This window comes from Telmatherina bonti (genome assembly GCF_933228915.1).
Source record: "Telmatherina bonti genome assembly, chromosome: 23".
Lineage (NCBI taxonomy): Eukaryota > Metazoa > Chordata > Actinopteri > Atheriniformes > Telmatherinidae > Telmatherina > Telmatherina bonti.
In genome coordinates, this window is record NC_136632.1 from 9173330 (window position 1) to 9194602 (window position 21273).

Consider the following 21273-nt stretch of genomic DNA (forward strand, 5'->3'; position numbering starts at 1 on the left):
CATTTTATCATTCATTTAAAAAAAAAAAAAAAACAAAACACTTTTCAAATAATTAGTTAATATTATTTAATCTAATTTTTTTTTCTTAAAGCAACTGTGTTATAGACTGCATAACTTTAAAGCAGAATTTGTGGTAGGCTATTTATAGTTTTTGCTGTCAGCGATTGAACAACTTAATCCATCTTCTATTAACTTTTCTATGGGACAACCCGAGTGTATCTGGCAGGACACTCCCTCCTCAGAATAAGGTTTTTCTTCCAAACTTCGCTCAGTCGGTGAAGGAGCTTATTATTGTCAGCAGCCACTAAAAGGACGCGGGTGAGTTACGGATGGTTTTTTTTCTTTTGTTTTTTTTTTTTTGTTATTTTGTAAAAGCTTTCTTCTTCTTCTTTTAAAGTTCTTTTTGGTCATTCTCTGCAAAAAAAAAAAAAAAAAAAAAAAAAAAAAATGCATTGACTGAAGTGATTTTAAGAGTAGCATGTGGGAGTCTGATGAGCTGCTCGAAAGCTTTACTGATTGATGCATGAGCCTTAATACACTGTAGTTTGAATGAATATGAAAAATCATATGTAAAGTCTGTCTTCCATGCATGTTAGAAAGAACCGGAGAGAGTGCAACAGATGTTTATATTTGATTTCTCTTAATTATTTGCAGACTGTAAGAAGGGGATCATGACAGAGGAAACAGGGAGAGGGGCCCCTGCTGCTGATTCTGAGCAGGATAAACAGGATCAAGAGGAAGGAGCTCCACGGCAGAAATGGGCCAGCAACATGGAGTTCATTCTGTCCATGGCTGGAGAAATAATCGGACTGGGAAATGTTTGGCGCTTTCCTTATCTGTGCTACAGGAACGGAGGAGGTATTCCTGACAGGATCCTTTTTACTGATGCATCTGATACCTGTCTGCGCTCGTGCATGTTTGATTATGTTACATGTAAAGTTAATAAATATGAACATAAGAATGGCAAAGGAAAATTGTAGCTTGTAATTTTCAGTTTAGCTTTTTTTTTTTAGTCTTTTTTATGCTTCTTAAATCCCCCCCCCTCCCCCATTCAGTAAAAACAGATAGATAGATAGATAGATAGATAGATAGATCTTCTCATCTTTTAAGATATGAGTCATTGCTATTGTCAATAATTAAAGAATCCCTCTTTGACAGTCCATACAAATGACATTTCCTTATGAGTGTCTGTGTTTTTAGGTGCTTTTCTCATCCCCTACTTTGTGTTCCTCCTCTTCTGTGGCATCCCTGTGTTTTTCCTGGAGACAGCATTGGGCCAGTACACCAGTGAGGGCGGAGTGACTGCCTGGAGGAAGATTTGCCCCATGTTTCAGGGTAAAAACAGGGTTCAGACATGCCATAGAAGTGAATAAATCTCTACAATAGCTGCTTTGTGCACCCAGAGACAGACAAGTCTTCTCTGGATGGAGTCAACACTAAATGGACAGAGATTTTGTTTATATTGAATTGTGCTTTATTATTCATATGAAATCCAGACGCTAAAACATCTTGAAACAATCCAACAACACATGTGTATCTGTTGTGAACCGGCCCCCGTACTGTGCAAATGTAACTGTTGCATAATGTAAAACAGCAGCCTGAAACATCTGCTTAACTGTGAAACTTGTCCTGCAGGGGTGGGATATGCATCCCAAGTGATTGTAATCTACTTAAACATTTATTACATCATAATTCTGGCCTGGGTTATCTTCTACCTTATAAACGCCTTCAAAAGTCCTCTGCCTTGGTCCACGTGTGACAACTTTTGGAACACCGGTAAGCCTCTGTGTTTGTGAATAATAGCAGCAGCTTGTTTCAACACATCTGCATTGGATTAGCTCAACAAGTTCTCATGAACCAGTCCTCATTTTGATGTGTGTGATATTAATCTCACTTTTACACCACTTGTCTTCAACCTAGAATTATGCCACAGTCGCTCTGGACTCTTTGCCAACCCCCAGCTTTTTAGGAATGAGTCCAATTGGTCTTTCCTAAACAACCTCACATCAAACGACTACTCTGAGAACGACAGTTATCTGTAAGTTGCACCAACATGTTTATACAGACTGCAAATGGAATTCATGTAAACAGGATTTATAAGAATGATGGGATTTACTCTTTTGTCCAAAGCTTTGGGACATGCCTATGCTTGTATATTCAATGTAAGAAGTACTTAGATCTGCTTTATTGTCTAAAGCTGATGGTTTAAATCAAAAAGTTTTTGTTTTGATTTATTTTATCAATTAAAAATATTTAAAATAAGGTTTGTCTGGACTTTGTTTAGTGAGGTTTTCACTGCAAAGTAACCCTAAGGGGTGTGATTTTTAGTTCAGACTGTAAGACAACCTCTTTGTGTTGAAATTAATTTCTTCTCCTCATAAACAAATGCTTTATGAGAAAACAAAACATGTATTTTGTTGTTACTCGTTTTAAGATTTACTTTTAAAGCAAGCCAAAAAAAAGTGATTCTGCGACGTATTAAACATCAACTCGACACCAGCTTGTAGATTTACAGTCTGTTACCTTCACCTCTGCAACACTGCACGAGTCTCCTTGGAATCGTAACTTTGCTGAACGTGAATTTTAGCAGGCCAAAAAACTGAGTTAGTCACGTCCAAAAGCGCACAAGACATTTTAAAAATGACTAAATTCAAGTTTGAAGCAACCTATTTACATATGTTTTTCTTGTTTCCAGCAATTATACATTTCTGCAAGTTAATTCACCTGAAGAAGAGTTCTGGAGGTAAGGAACTGCTGCAGACACTTGAATCAAAGCTACATGTTGCTAATGATTGACTGTTTGATGCTGCTCATTACAAACTGAGCAAAAACATCCAAATTAAATCTGTTCAGGGTCTCTAACCCCTCAAGAGATTTAAAAAAAAAAACAAAAAACTTCATGCTTCACCTATAACATTGATGTCTGAAAGGATCTTCTAATACAAACGTTATCTTAACTATAAAGAAAACTTGTAGTTTTATGACGTTAGAGGAGACCAATAAGTTTGCAATCAGTGATCGTCTTTATCTGCAGCACCTCAGTTACCAGTGGTGGGAGAAAACCTTTAGAGGTTTACGATAAGTTTTGCAATTAGTGTTGGCTTAAGAGAGTTAAGTATATTTATTTGGGAAAATGTAATTGAAACACTGCTAATATTTAACAGGATTATTATAATGACATTACTATGGTATGTGCTTAAAGATACAGTTTTGTTGCTTTTTTGTTTTGTTTTTTATTACACTTTTTCTTTACCTCTTATTTTAATTCAATTCAATTCAATTCAACTTTAAGCGTTACTGAATTGTCAAAATGAGACACAAAACTACCAACAAAAGAAAATAAGTCAAGTCAAAGCATAGTTTTTCAAGTTTTCTACTGATTATCTTTAAAATATTAGCTGACACAGCCTAAATGAGGAGGCTAAAGCTTCTCAAAGCAGACAGACAGGGTCTGAATCCCAGTATGGGGCTGCTTTTCGCTCTCTTTCCTGTTCTGTAACTGTACAATAAAGGCCATTTGGTTTTAAGATAATACTTTTTTCCCATTGAATGTTTTTTAATTTATATATATTTTGACAAAGATTATCATTACTGTGAATATCTGATATCAGGAAAGCTCCACCCATAAAAAACAACAAATGTGCAATATTGTAACATAACGAGAATTTAACCCACATGATGGGGAGTCAGTGTTGAACAGCAGCCATTCTTCTAATACTGTTACATTATTTGAACAAGATAATTAGTGATAATTAATATTATATTTTATCATTTTTATTCCTGAAAGTATTTTTCATATTAAGTCAGATTCATGTTTTGTTTTCTTACTGGAAGCGGGCTGCTGGAAACCATTATGTTTATTGGTTCAATATTTTAGACTTCATACCTTGTTTTCAACCCTTACCAGCTGACTCACACATTTATCTACTTAAAGCATGGACTGTCTCTGACAGTCGTGTCATCCTCCCCGTTGAGCTGCTCTCTGGGTAAAATACTCCTCTGCAACAGCAACAAGCTCATAATGCTTACCAGAAACCACAAGGCCAACTTCACTCTAAGTGTCTTGTATTTGCTTGATGAACCAACAAACGGTGAAAGAGAGCCATCCAAACACAACACAGGAGACAAGCCAGTTGCATTCCTCAGAAACCTCAAAAGACTATTCAAACCGCCTCATTCAGTATCAAACTTTGATTAAAGCCTGTTTGCCTCACTTTTTTTTTCCTCATGTAGACATTTTGAAATATGTCTGCTGCTCTTCACATGACCATCTGCTGATTTGCTATGTGAACAGATGTTGGGAAATCCCTCGGCTGTGATGAGAAAATCACGTCCTCCTTTTCAAGCAGGTTTACAACATAAACTAAGATCATCCAAAGCAAACTGGAAATGGTTGGAGCCATTACAATCATAATAATGAGACATTTTGGAAATGTGTTTCTGTAGTTGAGCATAAATTAATGGGAACATCATGAAGACGTATGGCTTTTAAAATGTTATTAGTCTGGACAAGCTTGTCTTTATTTTTACTTCAAGTGTTTTCTGATGCCTTTCAGATCAGTGCATGCATTGTTCTTTGCAGATGATAACCATGCCATTGCATGTCTTTCCCAACAGAAGGCGTGTTATCAGAATGTCAGATGATATGTCCCTGGGTAAAGTGCATTGGGACCTGGCTCTGTGTCTTCTGTTTGTCTGGGTTATATGCTACTTCTGCATCTGGAAGGGAATCAAAACCACTGGAAAGGCAAGTACTCATCCCCTTATTTCTAAGTGCAAGGTATTGGCAGAGTCTCTGGACACAGACATGCAATCTCCTTCTATCTTATCACCTTTTCTCCCCTCTTGCTGAAATAAAAGGGAACAAAAATGTTGCAAGGTGATGTGGAGAAGTGAGAAGGGAAAAGCTTTTGAGGTTTTCCAGACCTTTTGCACGCACAAAAACTATCAAGGGGAAACATGTTTTGGACTTGTAAATAAAGAGGAAGGAAGCCAAATCCGAGCTTGCAAAATACAAAGTTTTACTCAATGTTCATTTATTCACCACTGGACACTCATATGGAAATAATTTTCTGCACATATATACCAAACATGCTCATGCATTGCGAAAAGAAAGAACTATAAACACAATTAATTAAATAGATTTAGAGGTGTTGAGAGAAATGAGTTGAGTGCAATAAATTATATTTATATCCTATATACATATATAAAAGTGTACAATTTTAACTCTGCATAAGCCAATCTATATGGGTATAAATAAAAAATATGGATTATTTACTCTGCCGAGATCTTGGAAAAGTTGGGAATTTAATGAATAACATGCATTGTAGTTCACAGAGGCTGTCGTTTCTCATTATTATGTTCACTTTGATGGAACACAGCCCCTTTCACAGACATCATGTCCAGAAACATCTGCAGCCACAGTTTCAATTGATCTGGATCCTTCCAGTTTGTTGCAGTCAACCCTTTAGCTGTCACACATCCAGTTGTCAGAATTTGTTAATACATTTTGGACAAAGCTAATTTTGATAGGACGATTCAAAAGACACAGCGCCCGATCCCTGATGCAGAGTACAGCTAATGATATTACGCAACGCTTGTTTCACAATGCAAAACACTTTTGCAGACAGATGCTTTCAGTAAACCAATTGTTTCCACAGTGGAGGTTTTAACTCAACTTAAATGCCTGATTTTGCTTTCAGGAGATCATTATGTTTCTACTATTTATTTATGGCATGTATGAAGGAAACTGTTAACATGCTGGAAATCATTAAATGGCTTATTTTATACACTTCAAATTTTATTTGTTGACATACAACTACTGAACTGTACTCTGATGCAGGACTTTAGAGATGTTTCATGTAATAAAGTAAAATACCTCTGATGTAGTACATCATTTAAAAAAAACCAACCTTCTCAACCTGATTGTGTGTACATATTGCTCTGCAGGTTGTGTACTTCACAGCTACATTTCCCTACCTGATGCTGATCATCCTCTTTATACGTGGCGTAACACTCCCAGGAGCCGCAGACGGCCTCAGATACTACCTCTACCCTGACTTCAGAAAGCTTGCTGATGCAAATGTAAGATCTGACTCTCATTATTGACTCCATGGTTTTGATCAGCACACATCACACTTCTGACATTGTGCCATCATGTGAAATTCAGAGGGTGAAGCATACACAAGCCTGTGCTCTGTAGTGGATTACAATACTATTTCTTTTTTTCTTTAACACATTTCTCTGTGCTAAAATCTATGTTCAACATGATGGATCAGTATCCTGTTACTGTCAGTGTCCTCTGCCCCCATCTGTTTTTCTCCCTCTGACTTATGTTTCCGCTCCCAAGACATGGTCTTAACAAGAAAAGCAAACCAACATCCTCCTCACTAGAAGGCTTTAAGAGACATTGCTCCTTTTACCATACAGTTATGTCAACATATAGTCAAAATACGCCTCCTTCCAGTGGGGAATAGTCGCACATTATGAGGATAAATTTACCCTTTTCCTTGACTAGCACCCTTGTTAGTCTCCCTTATGTTCCTGCTTCTCCTCACAGCATAACTCTTAAGGGATAAGACATTTTTAAGAAAAATTTTAATACTGAAACTGTGTAAAAAAATAGGCAACTTTGACTTCACACTAGGGCACGGAAAGTGGTAGTATTTGGTGTATTTATTTTTGCAAACAAAACAAATTTGTGTCCACGGAAGTAACTAATCGACAAAGCGATCACTTCAAGTCCAATAGGACAGCAATGAGGAAAATATCGAACAATTTTAATATTCATATAATATATTGAGAAGGCTGAAAAGAAAATCTGCTGGCCATGAAGGCAAGCAGACAAGCCAGAAGTTGGGAAAGTTGTTTATGGAAGACTAACACCAAAGTAAAAAAAAAAAATATGGCTCCAAATTAGAGGGTGTATTTTTTGAAAGATGAAATCATTGCACTTCTTCATAAGAATATGGCTTTATATGTAAAACATGGTGGTGGTAGTATTATTGTTTCTGCCACTTTTCTGGATCTTTTTGTCATTATGAAACAAGGATTTGCATGATATGTATCTGTAAACTTAAAAAACTAGAAAAGTAGGATGTGCAGCAAAACAATGACCCACAGGCCACATTTTGTTCAACCAAAATATGCTAAAAGGAAAGTAAATTTGTTATGTTTGGGACTGAAAACAGTTGCAATCTCTACAGAAAGAAAGGCAGAAATGATTCCAGGATGTTGTGCAGGTCTTTGCAAAAGTAACTGGAAATGTTTTGTTCCAGATTTTGATGATCAAAGTCATCGCGCCATATAGCAAGAGCTAAGGTTTACTTTCATTTTGATTTGCCTCTGGAGTTTATTTGGAAGAATATACCTGGAAATGGTGTTTACTTTGCTCCTTCCCTTGTTTTACCCAATTCATCTTAGATAGGTTAAATTGCAGCTTTTCCCACAGGAAAACAGACACTGGCTCGGCTCTGATCCATTGTGGGAATCTGGTGATTGTGGGAAAACCCGGAGGGAGAAAGCAGGTGAAAACAGTTATCCGTGACAGAGCACATTTATGCTATGCCAGATGCTCTTAAAAATGGATATGGCTTTTGAGTCTTGCTTCACCATCCAAGTGTCTGTTTTGGCATGAACTGTAGAGGAAATGGTGATTGAGTTCTGGACTTTGTCTAAGGTCTGTTTATTATACAACAGTATCAGTATCAGTATGTGAGGGTGATTGTGCAGATCTGTCTAACTCTAGCTTAGAGGACTTCAACTCTGCTTGAAAGACCATGACAGTTTCCTCTTTGTCCAGTGGAAGCTGTGAAGATCTTTCCCACATATTCCAGCAGGAATTTCTGACCTAAGGCAGAGAAACAGTCAAACTCACCATGGGGCCAGAGAAGGGGTCTGTATATAGCTTTGGAGGCTTGCCAGATCTATGGTTTTATGGGTAAAACAGAGCTGTAGTGCCTCTAATCATAACCACATGCTCTGAAGACTGGAGTCTGCAAACAGACAATTGTGTAAACAAACCAGTCTATGACTCGCAGAACTAAACATGTAAGAATGACAGAAAAGCAGGAGTGGTGCTAGAGGGGGCGTCAAGGTGGCACCGGCCACCTCTGAAATCTGATTGGATATTCCAGATACTACCAGATACTGACTGACAGGTCACTGTAGAAGGAAGGCAGGAATTTCCACCCAGACTTGATGTATCACCAGTGTCATTACACCAGTTTGAAGTGTCCTAAATTACCCTTCGCCAAGCCCCGCCTCCTCCAAAAAACATGGATTTCTTAGCGATTTTGGTTAAAGATATTCCAAAGAAAATCATTTCAAATTTCTGACGTAATACTTCAGAAATATCAAGGACTTAGACAGAAAGGATTGCAATATGCTTCTGAGAAATACATTCATGACATCAGAACATTATTTGTCGACAAATCTGTGTTGACGAACACTGTAAACATTAAAATGAACATTGACGCTAAAATTGACACAAAGGGGAAGGGGGAACTGTTGGGGAAGGCCTTGCTCTCAACATCTCTTATTTCTCATGGAATGTGAATCGTCATCGACCAGCTTTTTTCTTGTTCTTGCAGCCTTGAAAACTAGGACAAAGTTCTGGCTTCTCATGGAGTATGTAACAAGCTTTACTTGGCTCTGTCACCTCTCACTAGAACCAGACAGGAAGTTGAAACTCCAGTGTTCAGTTTTTAAAACTAAGTTATTATGGTCAGTAAATGTGCACAAATATAGACTTTATGTTCATATGGATCTAGTCATACAATGTAGTTTAGATTTGTAATATAGCCACACATAATGATGTTACACTGATTAAATGTGTGTCTGAGATGGATCCAGTGAAGGGGACAGACACATACATAAATGCAGCTCATGGGTTATAGGCAACAAGAGACTTAAGTGTGTTGGTTAACTTATAAGTAGAATAGGTTGTGCCTAAAGAAGCAGACTTCTCTGTCATCAGTTTTGCGTGGTCTAGAGTCGCAGGAGTACTTGAGAAGTCTTGTTCAAAGTTAGCTGGCATGTTCTGTGAAATTGCATCTCTGTGTGGCCAAATGGACAGTTGACCAGGTCTGTCATACCAAAGACTTTATCGGTGTGCTTTACTGATTACTCTAGGGCAGGGGTGCCCAAACTTTTTTCCTCCAAGGGCCAAACTGAAAATGATCCAGTGAGCCGAGGGCCAAACACTGCAGCTTTAAAGGATGAAACACAAGAAAATGCACAAAGGTATTTTAATTGTTGTTCTATTCCAAATACAGTGTATGGTTTACCTATCTGGGCAAATAAAATGTTACATAAAACATCAATATAGCAATAGAACAATGAAGCCATAGTTAGAGGGGCAAGAAACAATATTTACAGCCACTAAACTGCAACCAAGTGCAACGTGTCAACAACCAAAAACAGTGCATGTGAAACAAGGCAAGTTGTTGTTACTTAGTGGAAAACATGAAGTTGATCTTTGGACATTACCTGGCTCCATGTTGGGTTGCACCTGGCTCACTGAGTCAGTCAGGGTCCCTCTGAGTCTGGTCTTATTGGGGTTCATGACACTGAAAGTGTCTTTTAATCAAGCTTTGTAGGGCATTATTATAAACAATGACTTAAGGGCCAAAAGTAAGGTGTTAGTGGGCCGGTTTTGGGCACCCCTGCTCTAGGGCACATCTTGGTTTTCTTTGTCTACTCTTTTGTGTGTGTTTCTTGGATATCTGGATGATTTGCCACTTAAAAAAATGAACATAATTCAGTGAATTGATTGTTAGAGAATCCAGTGTTGCAATTGAAATAAATATGCACAGAACTTGACTCTAAAGGTTCTGTATTTGTTGCGTGTGCATTTTTCAGGCCTTTTTTGAGCCGTCTTTTGATTCTAGTTCCATCTTCAGGTTCAACAACTGGTGGATTTGTTCTGGTCTTTAGAGTCTTCAGATCCTCTTCAGAGTTTCCTGTATGAGAAAGTAACCATGATGAAAAGAACACTAAATCATTTTCAGAACTGTATTCCTTTTACAGCCTTATCTCATCAGCATCACTGGACCAATACCACCTGCAAACCAGCTTTATATTTTCCCTGCTTCCCCGTAACCACCGCAACCAGCAGATGTGTGTAGGGTGCTAAATAAAAATGACATAGATTTCAGTAAAATGACTAGAGATGTCCGATACTATCGGCATACTGATATTATCGGCCGATATCAGCATTAAAATGGATTATCAGAAATGATCTGTATTAGTTTTTTATTTTTAAGGACATAACTTTTACACAACATGCACATATTTGATTAAACTCTTCAAACTCCTCTAACTCAAAATGACAATACAAGAGATGTCCTGTATAGTGTTCCAGATATTTTTGTTTTTTTGGCACAACTCACTCCAAAAATATCGGAATCGGTTGGTATTGGTATCGGAAAATTAGGAGAGAGGAAAAAAAAAGGGAAAATTGGTAAAAAAAAAGCCAATATCGAACATCCCTAAAAATGACCGTGACTTTGTCTGAGTCAGTAGCTTTAGAACATAAAACCAGACAGCAGGAACTATCTAACCTTTGGCCTCTTGCACGGTCTCCCCGATCTACATCTTGAAACTTTTATAGAATATACAACAAGAGAAACAACTTTGACAGTCCTGCAGTATCAAGACAAACCCCAAACCAACCAAGGTAATGAAAAGACGGATAGACCTTGAGAACACTGCTGCAATGTAGTACTCTGATGTCACAGGCAATTTTGTGTTCCCATGTGCTTTTATGGTAATTTTTTATCCTCCACAACTTGATACTACTCTAAACAGGAAGGTCATAGAGAGGGGTGATAGTAAAAGCTATGGATTTTTGGAGATCACGTGCCCATCAAAAGACATAAAAGAAGAAGTTTCTATATCAACAAGTGGACAGATGACAGCTACAAGCTAAAGGAGAATCACACACATCACTACCAAATTACCAGGCATGCCATAGTGCGACTTCTGTGTACTGTGCACCAATAACCACCACATAAACGTGTATATTTTGATGCAATCAAGTGGGATGACATGAAAAGTAAACTTTTTAAAAAAAAAATGACATCAACACATATAATCAATAATTCACTATTCGGTTCACAGACATAAATAAATACACTTGGTATTAACCTCTTACTATTGTCAGTTTCAGTATGTGATGTAGGATCTTCAGTGGGGTTTGAGGTGCAGCCTTGTGCACCATTCTGTGTGCCACTGTGTTATGATGCTGTATTTTCAATGTAGTTTGAGGTCAAAGGTCGTTCAGCTCTCAGTTCATCACATTTGGTTCTGCAAAAGTTTCGGTTTGACAATCATTAAGTAAAAAAAATTGGTAATACTTGTCAAAGGTTTTATATCTTATTACATGTTAAACATGTATATTATATGTATGTAGTTATGTGTTAAAAGTACTTGAAAGCAGTAAAATGCACTAAACCAAACTCTGGTTGTTTAAGTTTATAAAGTTTTTTTTAACTCAAGTTAATTGCAAAGTTTGTACATAACAGCAACAGTGGTGATGGATGTTTAATGTGGGGGTTGTGCTGCAACTGCAGATTGGATAAAAGATGGACAGAACGTCCAAACCCATGCTGTTAGCCGTCTAAAAACTGGTTGGGCTAAACTTTGCCTTCTTTTCAGACTGTCAATAAAAAAAACACACACCAATTATGTCAAATTTCAAGATTAATTTACTTCCAAATGGATGACTTTTGAAATTTATTTATAAAATAAATTAAATACATTTAATGTTCTACAGGGATCCTACTAGTCAGGGAACTATTTTTCCTTTGCGGAAGGTTCTAACTTGACTTATAAAAGTTAAGGACAGACGTAACCTGGCGTTAGTTCTACTTCTGAGGAGTTAAAATAAAATGTCCCAAAGAGCTAATCCATGTGCTGTCCTACCCACGACCATCTGCGGACTTGAAACACTGACCAAGACAACAAAATAGATGTATTACATTAGCATTAAGCTACATAGCAGCATAAATTGAGCTATAGCACTAATTAAGTTTTAAGATATTGTTGGGAAACATTTCATCTTTAGTTTTCAGTAAGTGTATTTCGGGACTGCACATCAACTTGGTTAGATTTTCGCATTGGAGCTGAAAAAAATCTGTAAAGATGCTCAAAGAGTATTTCAGTATCCATATTAGGACTGACCAAGCTGAAGTCAGAAGTCAGCCATAGAGTTAATTTAACCAAGAGGCTGTAAAGGCTGCCAGTTTATTTGAAAGTAAACTGCACCATGGAAATGTGCAAAATATGTCCTGAAACCAGTTTGTTCTTGTTTGGGAAGATATAAGAATAAGGACAACTCAAGACCTTTTTACTTTTATGTAAAGTAGAAGTACGCACATCAAACCAAGACAGGCCTGAGCTCCAAAGTCTCCAGACCTTACGGCAATTTGAAACCTGCAAGTTTTTCAGTCAGACACAAGGATTCAGTCAACGTCCCGTCAGTAAGAAAGAACCACGATAGAGGAAAAGCTACAAACACATCAGGGACCACATACACACTGTGCTGCAAAAGAAACAACATAACTTTCTATGAACCTTTCTGAAGTTTTTGCAAATATTTCTGCTTTCTGATTCAGAATATTAATGTAAAGATGTAAGATAAGAACAGAATCATTTCCTTTCTTAGTATATGACCCATCCTGATTAGGGACGCACCGATCCACTTTTCAAGAGTTCCGATCCGATACTGATATCTGAAATGTAAATATCTACGGATACCGATATTTGCCGATACCAAATCTGTTTATGTGAACATTATCGTGACTATGGTTATTATTGCTGTTGTAACTGTGTAAGATTTCATTAGGTTGTAATAAATTATACATCCTTTCTTTAATTACTGCACAAATACAAATATAATAACTTTACAGATCTAACTATTTCAACAAGTTTTATTTTGATTTGGCACATTTTACCTAAATACAACTATAAATGTGTAGTTTTGAAACAAAGATCTTGCTTTTAGTGTTACAAAAAACGTCCCATTTTAACATTCAAGGCATTTATTTCTTTTAAAACAGGTCCGAAGCATTTCATTAAACACATCTGCACTAGCTTGACTATTATCGGGTATTGGTTGTGGTATCGGTACACTTTTATTAATACCAAGTACGAGTACACACGCTTGGTATTGAGCCGATACCGATACTGATATCGGTATCAGTGCATCCCTTGTCTCGCCCACCCTCTTGGCCCCCATTGTGTAAAACTCTAGCTCCGCCACTGTGTCAAAGCCAAAAACAGGTGGATGCAAACCCCGGTGTGTGCATGAAATGTTCTAAAAGTCACTCCCTCATCCGCTGCAGGTTTGGATTGATGCAGGGACTCAGGTGTTCTTCTCCTACGCCGTCTGCCAGGGGGTCCTGACGGCTCTGGGAAGCTACAACAAATACAACAACAACTGCTACAGGTCAGCACCATCAGGCACAAACATAATGACTTTCACAGCTTCTTCTCACCAGGACTCACCTAGTTGCCATGCCTGTTGCAGGGACTGCTTGGCGCTGTGCTGCCTGAACAGCGCCACCAGCATCTTTGCTGGCTTCGTGGTCTTCTCAGTACTGGGATTCATGGCTAATGACCTTGACATTCCTGTGAGTGACATCTCTGCTGCTGGTGAGTTGATTACATATCTTTAACAGTTTATACTTGTGTCTGTATTTACATATAGCTGTATGAGGTAAATATCTTTAAACAGCTGTGCTTATTTTATTTGCACTGGACATTCAGGCTGACAATAATCAAGAATGTCCACAAGATGGCACCTAATGTCTAGATACTGTTGATGATGTCGATGTTCTGCAGCATTCTTTTGAAATATTTCTGTGCAATATAAATGTCAGATTATCACAAGACTTTATGATATTTCCCTTTTAATCTCACAGCACTGCTATTTGGGTTGAAAGATGCATTCACATGTCCCCAACAGGTCCTGGTCTTGCGTTCATAGCCTATCCCAGAGCTCTGTCATTGCTTCCAGGCTCATCCTTCTGGGCTGTGCTTTTCTTCCTCATGGTCCTCTTCCTGGGTCTTGATAGTCAGGTATAAATGTAGGGCGGCACTGCACATAACACAGTGTGTTAGAATTATGTTGTAACTTTCTACTTGGATCTCACAGTTTGTGTGCGTGGAGAGCCTGGCTACAGCCATTACTGACCTCTTCCCGAGTCGTCTGAGGAGGCCACACGCCAGAGAGATACTGGTCCTGGTCATCGCTGTTGTTTGCTTCCTGCTGGGGCTTCCGTTTGTTTCTGAAGTAAGCTGCACTAACTTTTGACATTGCTTTCTTTTTCTTTTAACAGCTTTCTGCATTTGGTTTTTTAACCATGGTTCATGTTTCAGGGCGGGTTCTACCTCTTCCAGATAGTTGATTTCTACGGTCCCAGTGGAACCAACCTCCTAGTCATCGCTTTTGCAGAGACGGTTGTTGTCGCCTGGATATATGGTGAGTGGCTGGTTATTTTGACTGCATGAGATGATGCTTTCTTGTAAAGCTCTACATGCAGCAATAAGCAGTTTTAACTTAATCCAGCACTACTGTATTCATATTGCACTTTCCAAGCATTTCAAGTGCAATCAAAAGTGCTTTACAAAATTACAAAAAAAACAAAACAAAATCAAGCAGAAAGGTTAAGAAAAAACTACATATATATATATATATATATATATATATATATATATATATATATATATATATATATATATATATATATATGTATGTATGTATGTGTATATATGTATATATATAAACCATTTATAATAGTATTGAGATTTAAAAATACATAACAATAAGGGCTTATATCAAAAGACATCCACATTAAATGTTAATTAAATGAAGTAATGAAGCAAGAACATCACCAGGATGGGAGTTTAAATCATGACGAAGACTTCTTGTGGCTTGATAAAGAACGATGGGATCTTTAAGGTCATAGAGAACAAGACAATTAAGGTCTTTGAACGTGATTACTGCTGCTGAACCTTCCTATAAAAACCCCCTCCAGTTATCTCTTTTATCTCTTTTAGGTATTCGAAGATGTACACATTGAAGTGTACTTCAGTAAATTAGCACAAAAGAAGGTCCCTTTGATAATCCTAAATGGACGGAGCATGTACTTCTTGTTATCTTAATAGTGGCTTCAAAAATGGAGATTCTGTACTTTTTTTCTTTAATCATTTTATCTTTGTAAGCTTAACTAAGGGACTATTTCCTAATAGAAAAGATAAAACACTGTGGGACTCTAAGGTGTAATTTCAAATTTATTAAATGAACTCGGGTTAAACGGATGAAGCAGAAAAGATTTGCCTGTCTGAGGCTCCTTCGCTGCCTGTATAACCTCCCAGTAGGTGTCTTTCAGACAGGATAGCCACTGTTATTCCCTAATTAGTTATTGATCAAGCATTTTTCACTTAGTTATTAAAGCGTTTCCAATTTTTAAGCTGGTCTTACGTTTTGGTTCTAAATAATCATCATTAAATGAGAGTTGACATTTGCAGGGAGGTTCTCTGGTTGGATCGATGAGCGCTCCATCTGCTGACAACAGCAGCAAGTCAGGCCATTTCAGCCTCACATGAAAACAGAAAATTGCTTCCATCACTTAAATATTCCTTATATTGTTCTTTTCTGAATTTTCAATCACATATCACTGCTCAGAAATGCTTGGATATACACAAGAAACTTTCCTCTTCTCTCTCTCTATTCCAGTGTCGTGCAGGAGCTTTTGAGCTCCTCTGCAGTGCCCACACCTTCATTATCAGCAGCATCGCCTGCTTAATGAGATCATGTGGGTAGAGAGTTGTACTCTCATATTTCCAGCACCTCTAGGTTGTCAGAGTATCTTTATTGAATTAATTCAACCACTTTTTTTTCCAGCAATAAATCTAAAGCTGCGCCTCTCTTGCAGATGGATTGACCTAACTTATGGAGTACTTTCATAAATCCGAATGGGATGCATGCACATTAAGCATCTTTGACGGAGAAGTACAGTTTCATTACCACATGTTTTTTATTTTCTTTTTTTCAGAAACATATGCAGTGTTAGATATCGATCAGTTCCCTTTCTGTCTTTTCATAGCAAGTGCTGAGATATTTCCCTCACCTAAATTTTAATGAGGTGACTCACTTTCCTTCTCCATAAAGATGAACAAATACTTACAGGGTTGATTACTGTGACATTTATCAAGCAGCAACTTCCTCTGCTACATCTGCAGAAATCAGTCTAGATGATATTCCATTTAGTCTCTAATATTAGTTTCCTCTTATTGTCTTTTAATGTTTTCTCTCTACGGCAGCTGAAGGTGAGAAGGCCTCTCATCTTCCTCCTCCGCTGCCTACTGTTGTCACCATTCTCTCCTCACTTTGGGTCACATTTCTCTTTTTGTGTCTGGTTTACGTTAACTTACTTTATTTCCTTGTTGGACAGTTTGTTTCTAGAATGACTTCTGCACTGGACAAATTTTTTTCCTCTGTGATTGAAAACACTTCCCGTCCTCGTAGGTGCGGACCGTTTCTATGACAATATTGAGGACATGATTGGGTACGCTCCGTTCCCTTTGCTGAAGTACTGCTGGTTGTTCATCACCCCAATCATCTGTGGGGTGAGTCTTCACATCTAAGTTACATCCCTGTGCTCTGATTCTTCTACTTTGAGTCTACAGATTTTCCTTCCTGCTTGGCCGTCTCTATTGTTGGCATTGTTGTTCATAAATTTCATCCTAAGTTATTTCTGGATAATTCTGTCCCAGCTACTCCTGTCCTAGAAGTTTCCTGGCTTTTCATATTGCTGACTATTTCAGTTTACCACAGCAGTAATTAAGCTTGAGGATGAATTTGGGAAAAAATTGAGAGTGGGCTGCTGCCATTAGGTGAAACTGTGGACCGAACTGTTTTTAAGCAGAATTCACTGCAAACATGATCAATGCATCGGTGGAAAATACAGCAAGTCTTATAATTCAGAGCTGCTGTCAGAATGTTATAACTACGTACCACGTGTAAAATCCAGGTAATAGTGTGAAATGCATTCGTCATGCTGTTGAATCTGGAAATAGTCATCTGTAATAGAATCTGTGACTCTATTCTACCATTTTCTCTACTCATGTTTTTGGCTCTTGGCCAGAAGATACATGCAGTGGACAAGTCATAGCCGCTAGCATAAACACACAATGCAGCCCACATCTGGCCACACAGATTGTAAGATGTGCTGAAGTTCCTTCATTTTTAAAACTTGTCTTAAACTTTGTCTTAAAAGTAGCAAAATAATCATCAAAGCTAGTAGGCTGCCATACTTTCATTATTTTCTGTCTGAATGGAGTCCACACTTGTGATCTGAGCACATCACTCCATCATTAAATCTTTACACTGTCATAGGATAGATTTTAAAACCCTGCTGATTGTTTATAAATCCAACAACAGTTTAGGCCCAGAATACACCTGTGATATGCTTAAAGAATATAAACCAAGAGTTCTTATATTCAACGACTCGGGTCAACTAGTCCAGACTAAATACAGAGAAGAAGCATTTAGCTGTTATAAACAAGTAGAACAAAATGCCTGCGGAGAATAAACTATCACCAGATGTAGATCCTTATAAATCCAGGTTAAAAATGTTTATTTTTATCTACACTTATGCATGAAATCTGCATGGTTATTATTATTTTTTTTTTTTAAACTTATCCTGCTTTTAATCATTGTAATTTAATATATAATTTTATCAAGGTGCCTAATAATACTTCCACATTGTACCTTACTTGTAATCAAGTTACCGGTTCTTATCAGCAGGGGAATATTTGGAGTATATTGTAGGATTTTACTCAAACTTCAAGAAAAAAGATATTTATTTTTACATGACTATAATTATGTGTTTTAAAACAAAATTTAACCCATAAAAATATTGTACCCATATTAAGCCATTAAAAACGAAGTGAAAAGGACTTAAACATTGTGACATACCTGAAAGGAAAAGTTTCTGGGTTGAAAAGCTCCAGTTGTTTTTCAGTCTCAATAAACTTCTTTGGTTTACAAATGTGTTTCTTATGTTGCATACTGCAGGGAAACCCAGGTTAAAAAAAACTTGCACAGCAGCATGTTTGCCCTTTGTCACCCTGAACTAAGGCTAATTTCTCCAGATCTCTCCAACCACTTAAAGTCTGTCAGATGCGGATTTTTGTCATATCTCTGGCTCTGTCACTTTAATTTGTCCCCTCTCATGCATTCAAAAACGGTGTGTGATGCTGTGCTGTAAAGCAGAATACAGCTGTCACATGACGCTCTGTGCTGGAGATAAGTTCTGTGGTTCCTCAGCTCGGGGATGTTGCAGGGAGATGACGACTGCAGGACTGTGCATAATGAAACAAAACGGGACAGAAACAGTAGTTTTAAGGTTAGAAACACATGTGGTATTGCTTTAGAATAAACATTAAATACGTCATAGAAGAAAAGCATTGTGGGACAGAAGCCAGGATGCACTTGTATGGAGCTGATATTTAGTTAAAAAAAAATCTGTTTTTCAGAAGGGGAGACCTTTGAAAATAAGATAACAAGTTACATTCAACAGTGCATTATAGAGATATAACAGAATATAACATGACTGGATGTTTTGTTGCATGTCACGGAGCCAGTGTTTTCTGGCTCGTAATGTTTTGGTTCCATTTCACTGTTCACAAACAAGTTTGCTGCTTCAAACAGATGCAGAATAGCTTCTATTACTTGTATCTCTATAGCTGTAACACTGCTGTGTTTCTAACTTTTCCATTTCCCAACCCTCTAGTTTACACTGATGTATAACCTGGCACGTGAGATTGCTATCAGATCATTTGGACATCCGTTTGGATCCTGGGGCACTGCAGTGGGTACTGTACTTCTTGCCCTTCCACTATTATGCATCCCAATATTCATTTTCATCTCCCTATGTCGGGTAGGTGGCCTCAAACCGTTTAACTTGTGTGAAACTCAATCTCATTTTGTCATTTTGTCATAATGTGACTGAATGTTTGAGTGCACATTTTAATTATACGTCTCTTTCAACAATAAGTATCCCAACAACATGACTATGCCGTCCAAAGACCTGCGACAGATTCGCCCTCATAAGCCAGTGCTCACGTTGTGCACCCTGGTCATCTTCAAAGGGCAGGGCCAGCCAAGGAGGGGCGTGGATGATAGAACTGACAAGATGATGATGGAGGAGCCAAGCAGGATTTGATGTTTGCAAATGATTTTTCTTCTTCATGTTGTTGGAAAACCAAAATATATAACCATTTTGTAAATGTTTACACATGTGATTATACTTCAGGGAGATTGTTTTTTTCAACTTTTGCTAAAACATTTATCTTGTACTTTTTTTAAAAAAATGACAAAAGTGAACGGCATGTACATTATATGTTTACCTAAATATATGTTGTCCTTTGTGTATTGACAAAACCACAGCATAAGTTAATACAAACATTACCAGCAATCAAGTCTAATGGGACTATAGGGAACCAACACGGGTCATCTCTAAAGTTATACACAACAGTGTTATGTGTTTATTTAGACTTATACATGCCAATCATACAAAGAGTTTTTTTTTTTTTTTTAAATCTTACAAATAATATGATAACCAAGGACATGGTCAATGTAAAAAAAAAAAAAAAAAAAAATCCCAGGAATGGAGGACTGGTACTGGAATAAGGCTTTATCAGAGTGCCTTACTGGTATCTTCTAGTTCATTCAATCTGAACCACTTCATATCTGTCCTACACTATGCATACACATATTTCACAATAACAAATAACAGGATTGGATTGTTTATTTCATTAAGTTTTTTAGTTTGGCTAGCCTAACGCTGGCTTAATGTTGTAACTTCACACTTTATTTCCACAAACGTTGATAAATCTGTTAGATGTATGGATGCTTCCCCTCATGCTGACTTGTTAGGGAATCCATTCTTTTTCTGATGAATTAAGACTTTGCTTCAGCTGTGAGAAAGGCTCATTTTAGCAGTTTTCCCGCCCAAATTTAAAGGATATGCTAATGGTCTGTGTGTGCTGAAACATGTGCAAAAAAAAAAAGAGCAAACTGGTGTACCAACAGTGCACACTGAGGATTGTCTTTCAAAGGTGCAAAATGGCACATCTGCATGAGGTTAGCACGTCGACGTCAATGAATATGCAATATAGGACATTAAAATGCTGTTTTGCATGTGTTGGGAAGAGAAAATGTAAATATATACATTTAGCACTTACAATGTCAAACCTGAGAGGATGTGTAAACAGTCTGTGTGCGTAATTGCACACATGGTTGCGATTATTGTCCCAAAAATAAGATACTGAAACAAAGCAAGAATACGCAGAGATGCACATTTCATTCTCATGTGAATGTTTTTGAGCTGAATGAGGAAACAATCATCAAAACTATCCAACATTTTGAAGCCGTTGGAGGAATCCAAGATGGATATGTAGAGGATTCCTGCAAATGATGGAAATTGTGTGTCACAGGTGGGATCTCCTAGATATGTCCTAAATGCCATGTGTCGCTGGATGAACACTGTTAGTAGGTTTCCATGCACTTGGTGGCCAAACAAGCTTTCTTAGGCTAAAAGGACCAAAGATTGTGTCCATGTGCAAAATATCTCGGGTCAGATCACGATTCTAATCTAAAAAAAAAACCACAGTCTTCTGTTCTCTTGGTTAGGAGCAGGTGAGTTTTTAGACGGCTGGCTTGTAGGTGGGTCAGATTATAAAATCCTTAGTAAAAATACATGAGACCTTTATTAGAAACACAACGGTGTCATATTCATTCTTGTTTTCTTTCTTTTTTTTTTTAAATTTAAGAGTACATACACCCTTAGTTGCAGACGTTTTATAATATGCAAAATTTTCATTTGTACACCAAATTAGTGTCATCATACCTTCTTTTTACTTCATCCAGTGTTCACATCATTTCACCAATGGCATTAAAATTTTTATAAATTTGCATCCATACAGCGTTTATTTGTGAAGTTAGATTTTCTTGCCGTATGCCACGCTTTCTCATGCTGCAAATCACATCCCCTATTAAGTATTAAGTATCATTCTATTAAGTATTAAAGACTTGTATACAATGCAGTTCACCAGCTTGCTGTAAAATTACGCCACAGTCAAGAATAATTTCGTAGTGTTTGTGTCATCGTGGGTTTACTTGTGTTGATATGCAAATAAGAGTCATTAGCTTTATGTATTTCAGTAAAAAAAAAAAAAAAGACTATTAAATGTTCCATGATA

At 37.4% G+C, this 21273-nt stretch overlaps 1 protein-coding gene across 1 annotated transcript; it reads left to right on the plus strand.

Moving 5' to 3' along the window:
* Positions 1-277: 277 nt before the first annotated feature.
* Positions 278-21148, plus strand: LOC306773129 (sodium- and chloride-dependent GABA transporter 2-like). Its single transcript, XM_079262865.1, has 16 exons — positions 278-318; positions 655-858; positions 1201-1335; positions 1636-1776; positions 1921-2038; positions 2696-2743; positions 4618-4747; positions 5950-6084; positions 13347-13450; positions 13532-13656; positions 13970-14082; positions 14159-14296; positions 14383-14485; positions 16535-16635; positions 18804-18950; positions 19068-21148. The coding sequence occupies exons 2-16, from the start codon at positions 672-674 to the stop codon at positions 19233-19235; spliced, it is 1893 nt and encodes a 630-aa protein (XP_079118991.1). The 5' UTR covers positions 278-318; positions 655-671; the 3' UTR covers positions 19236-21148.
* Positions 21149-21273: the final 125 nt, after the last annotated feature.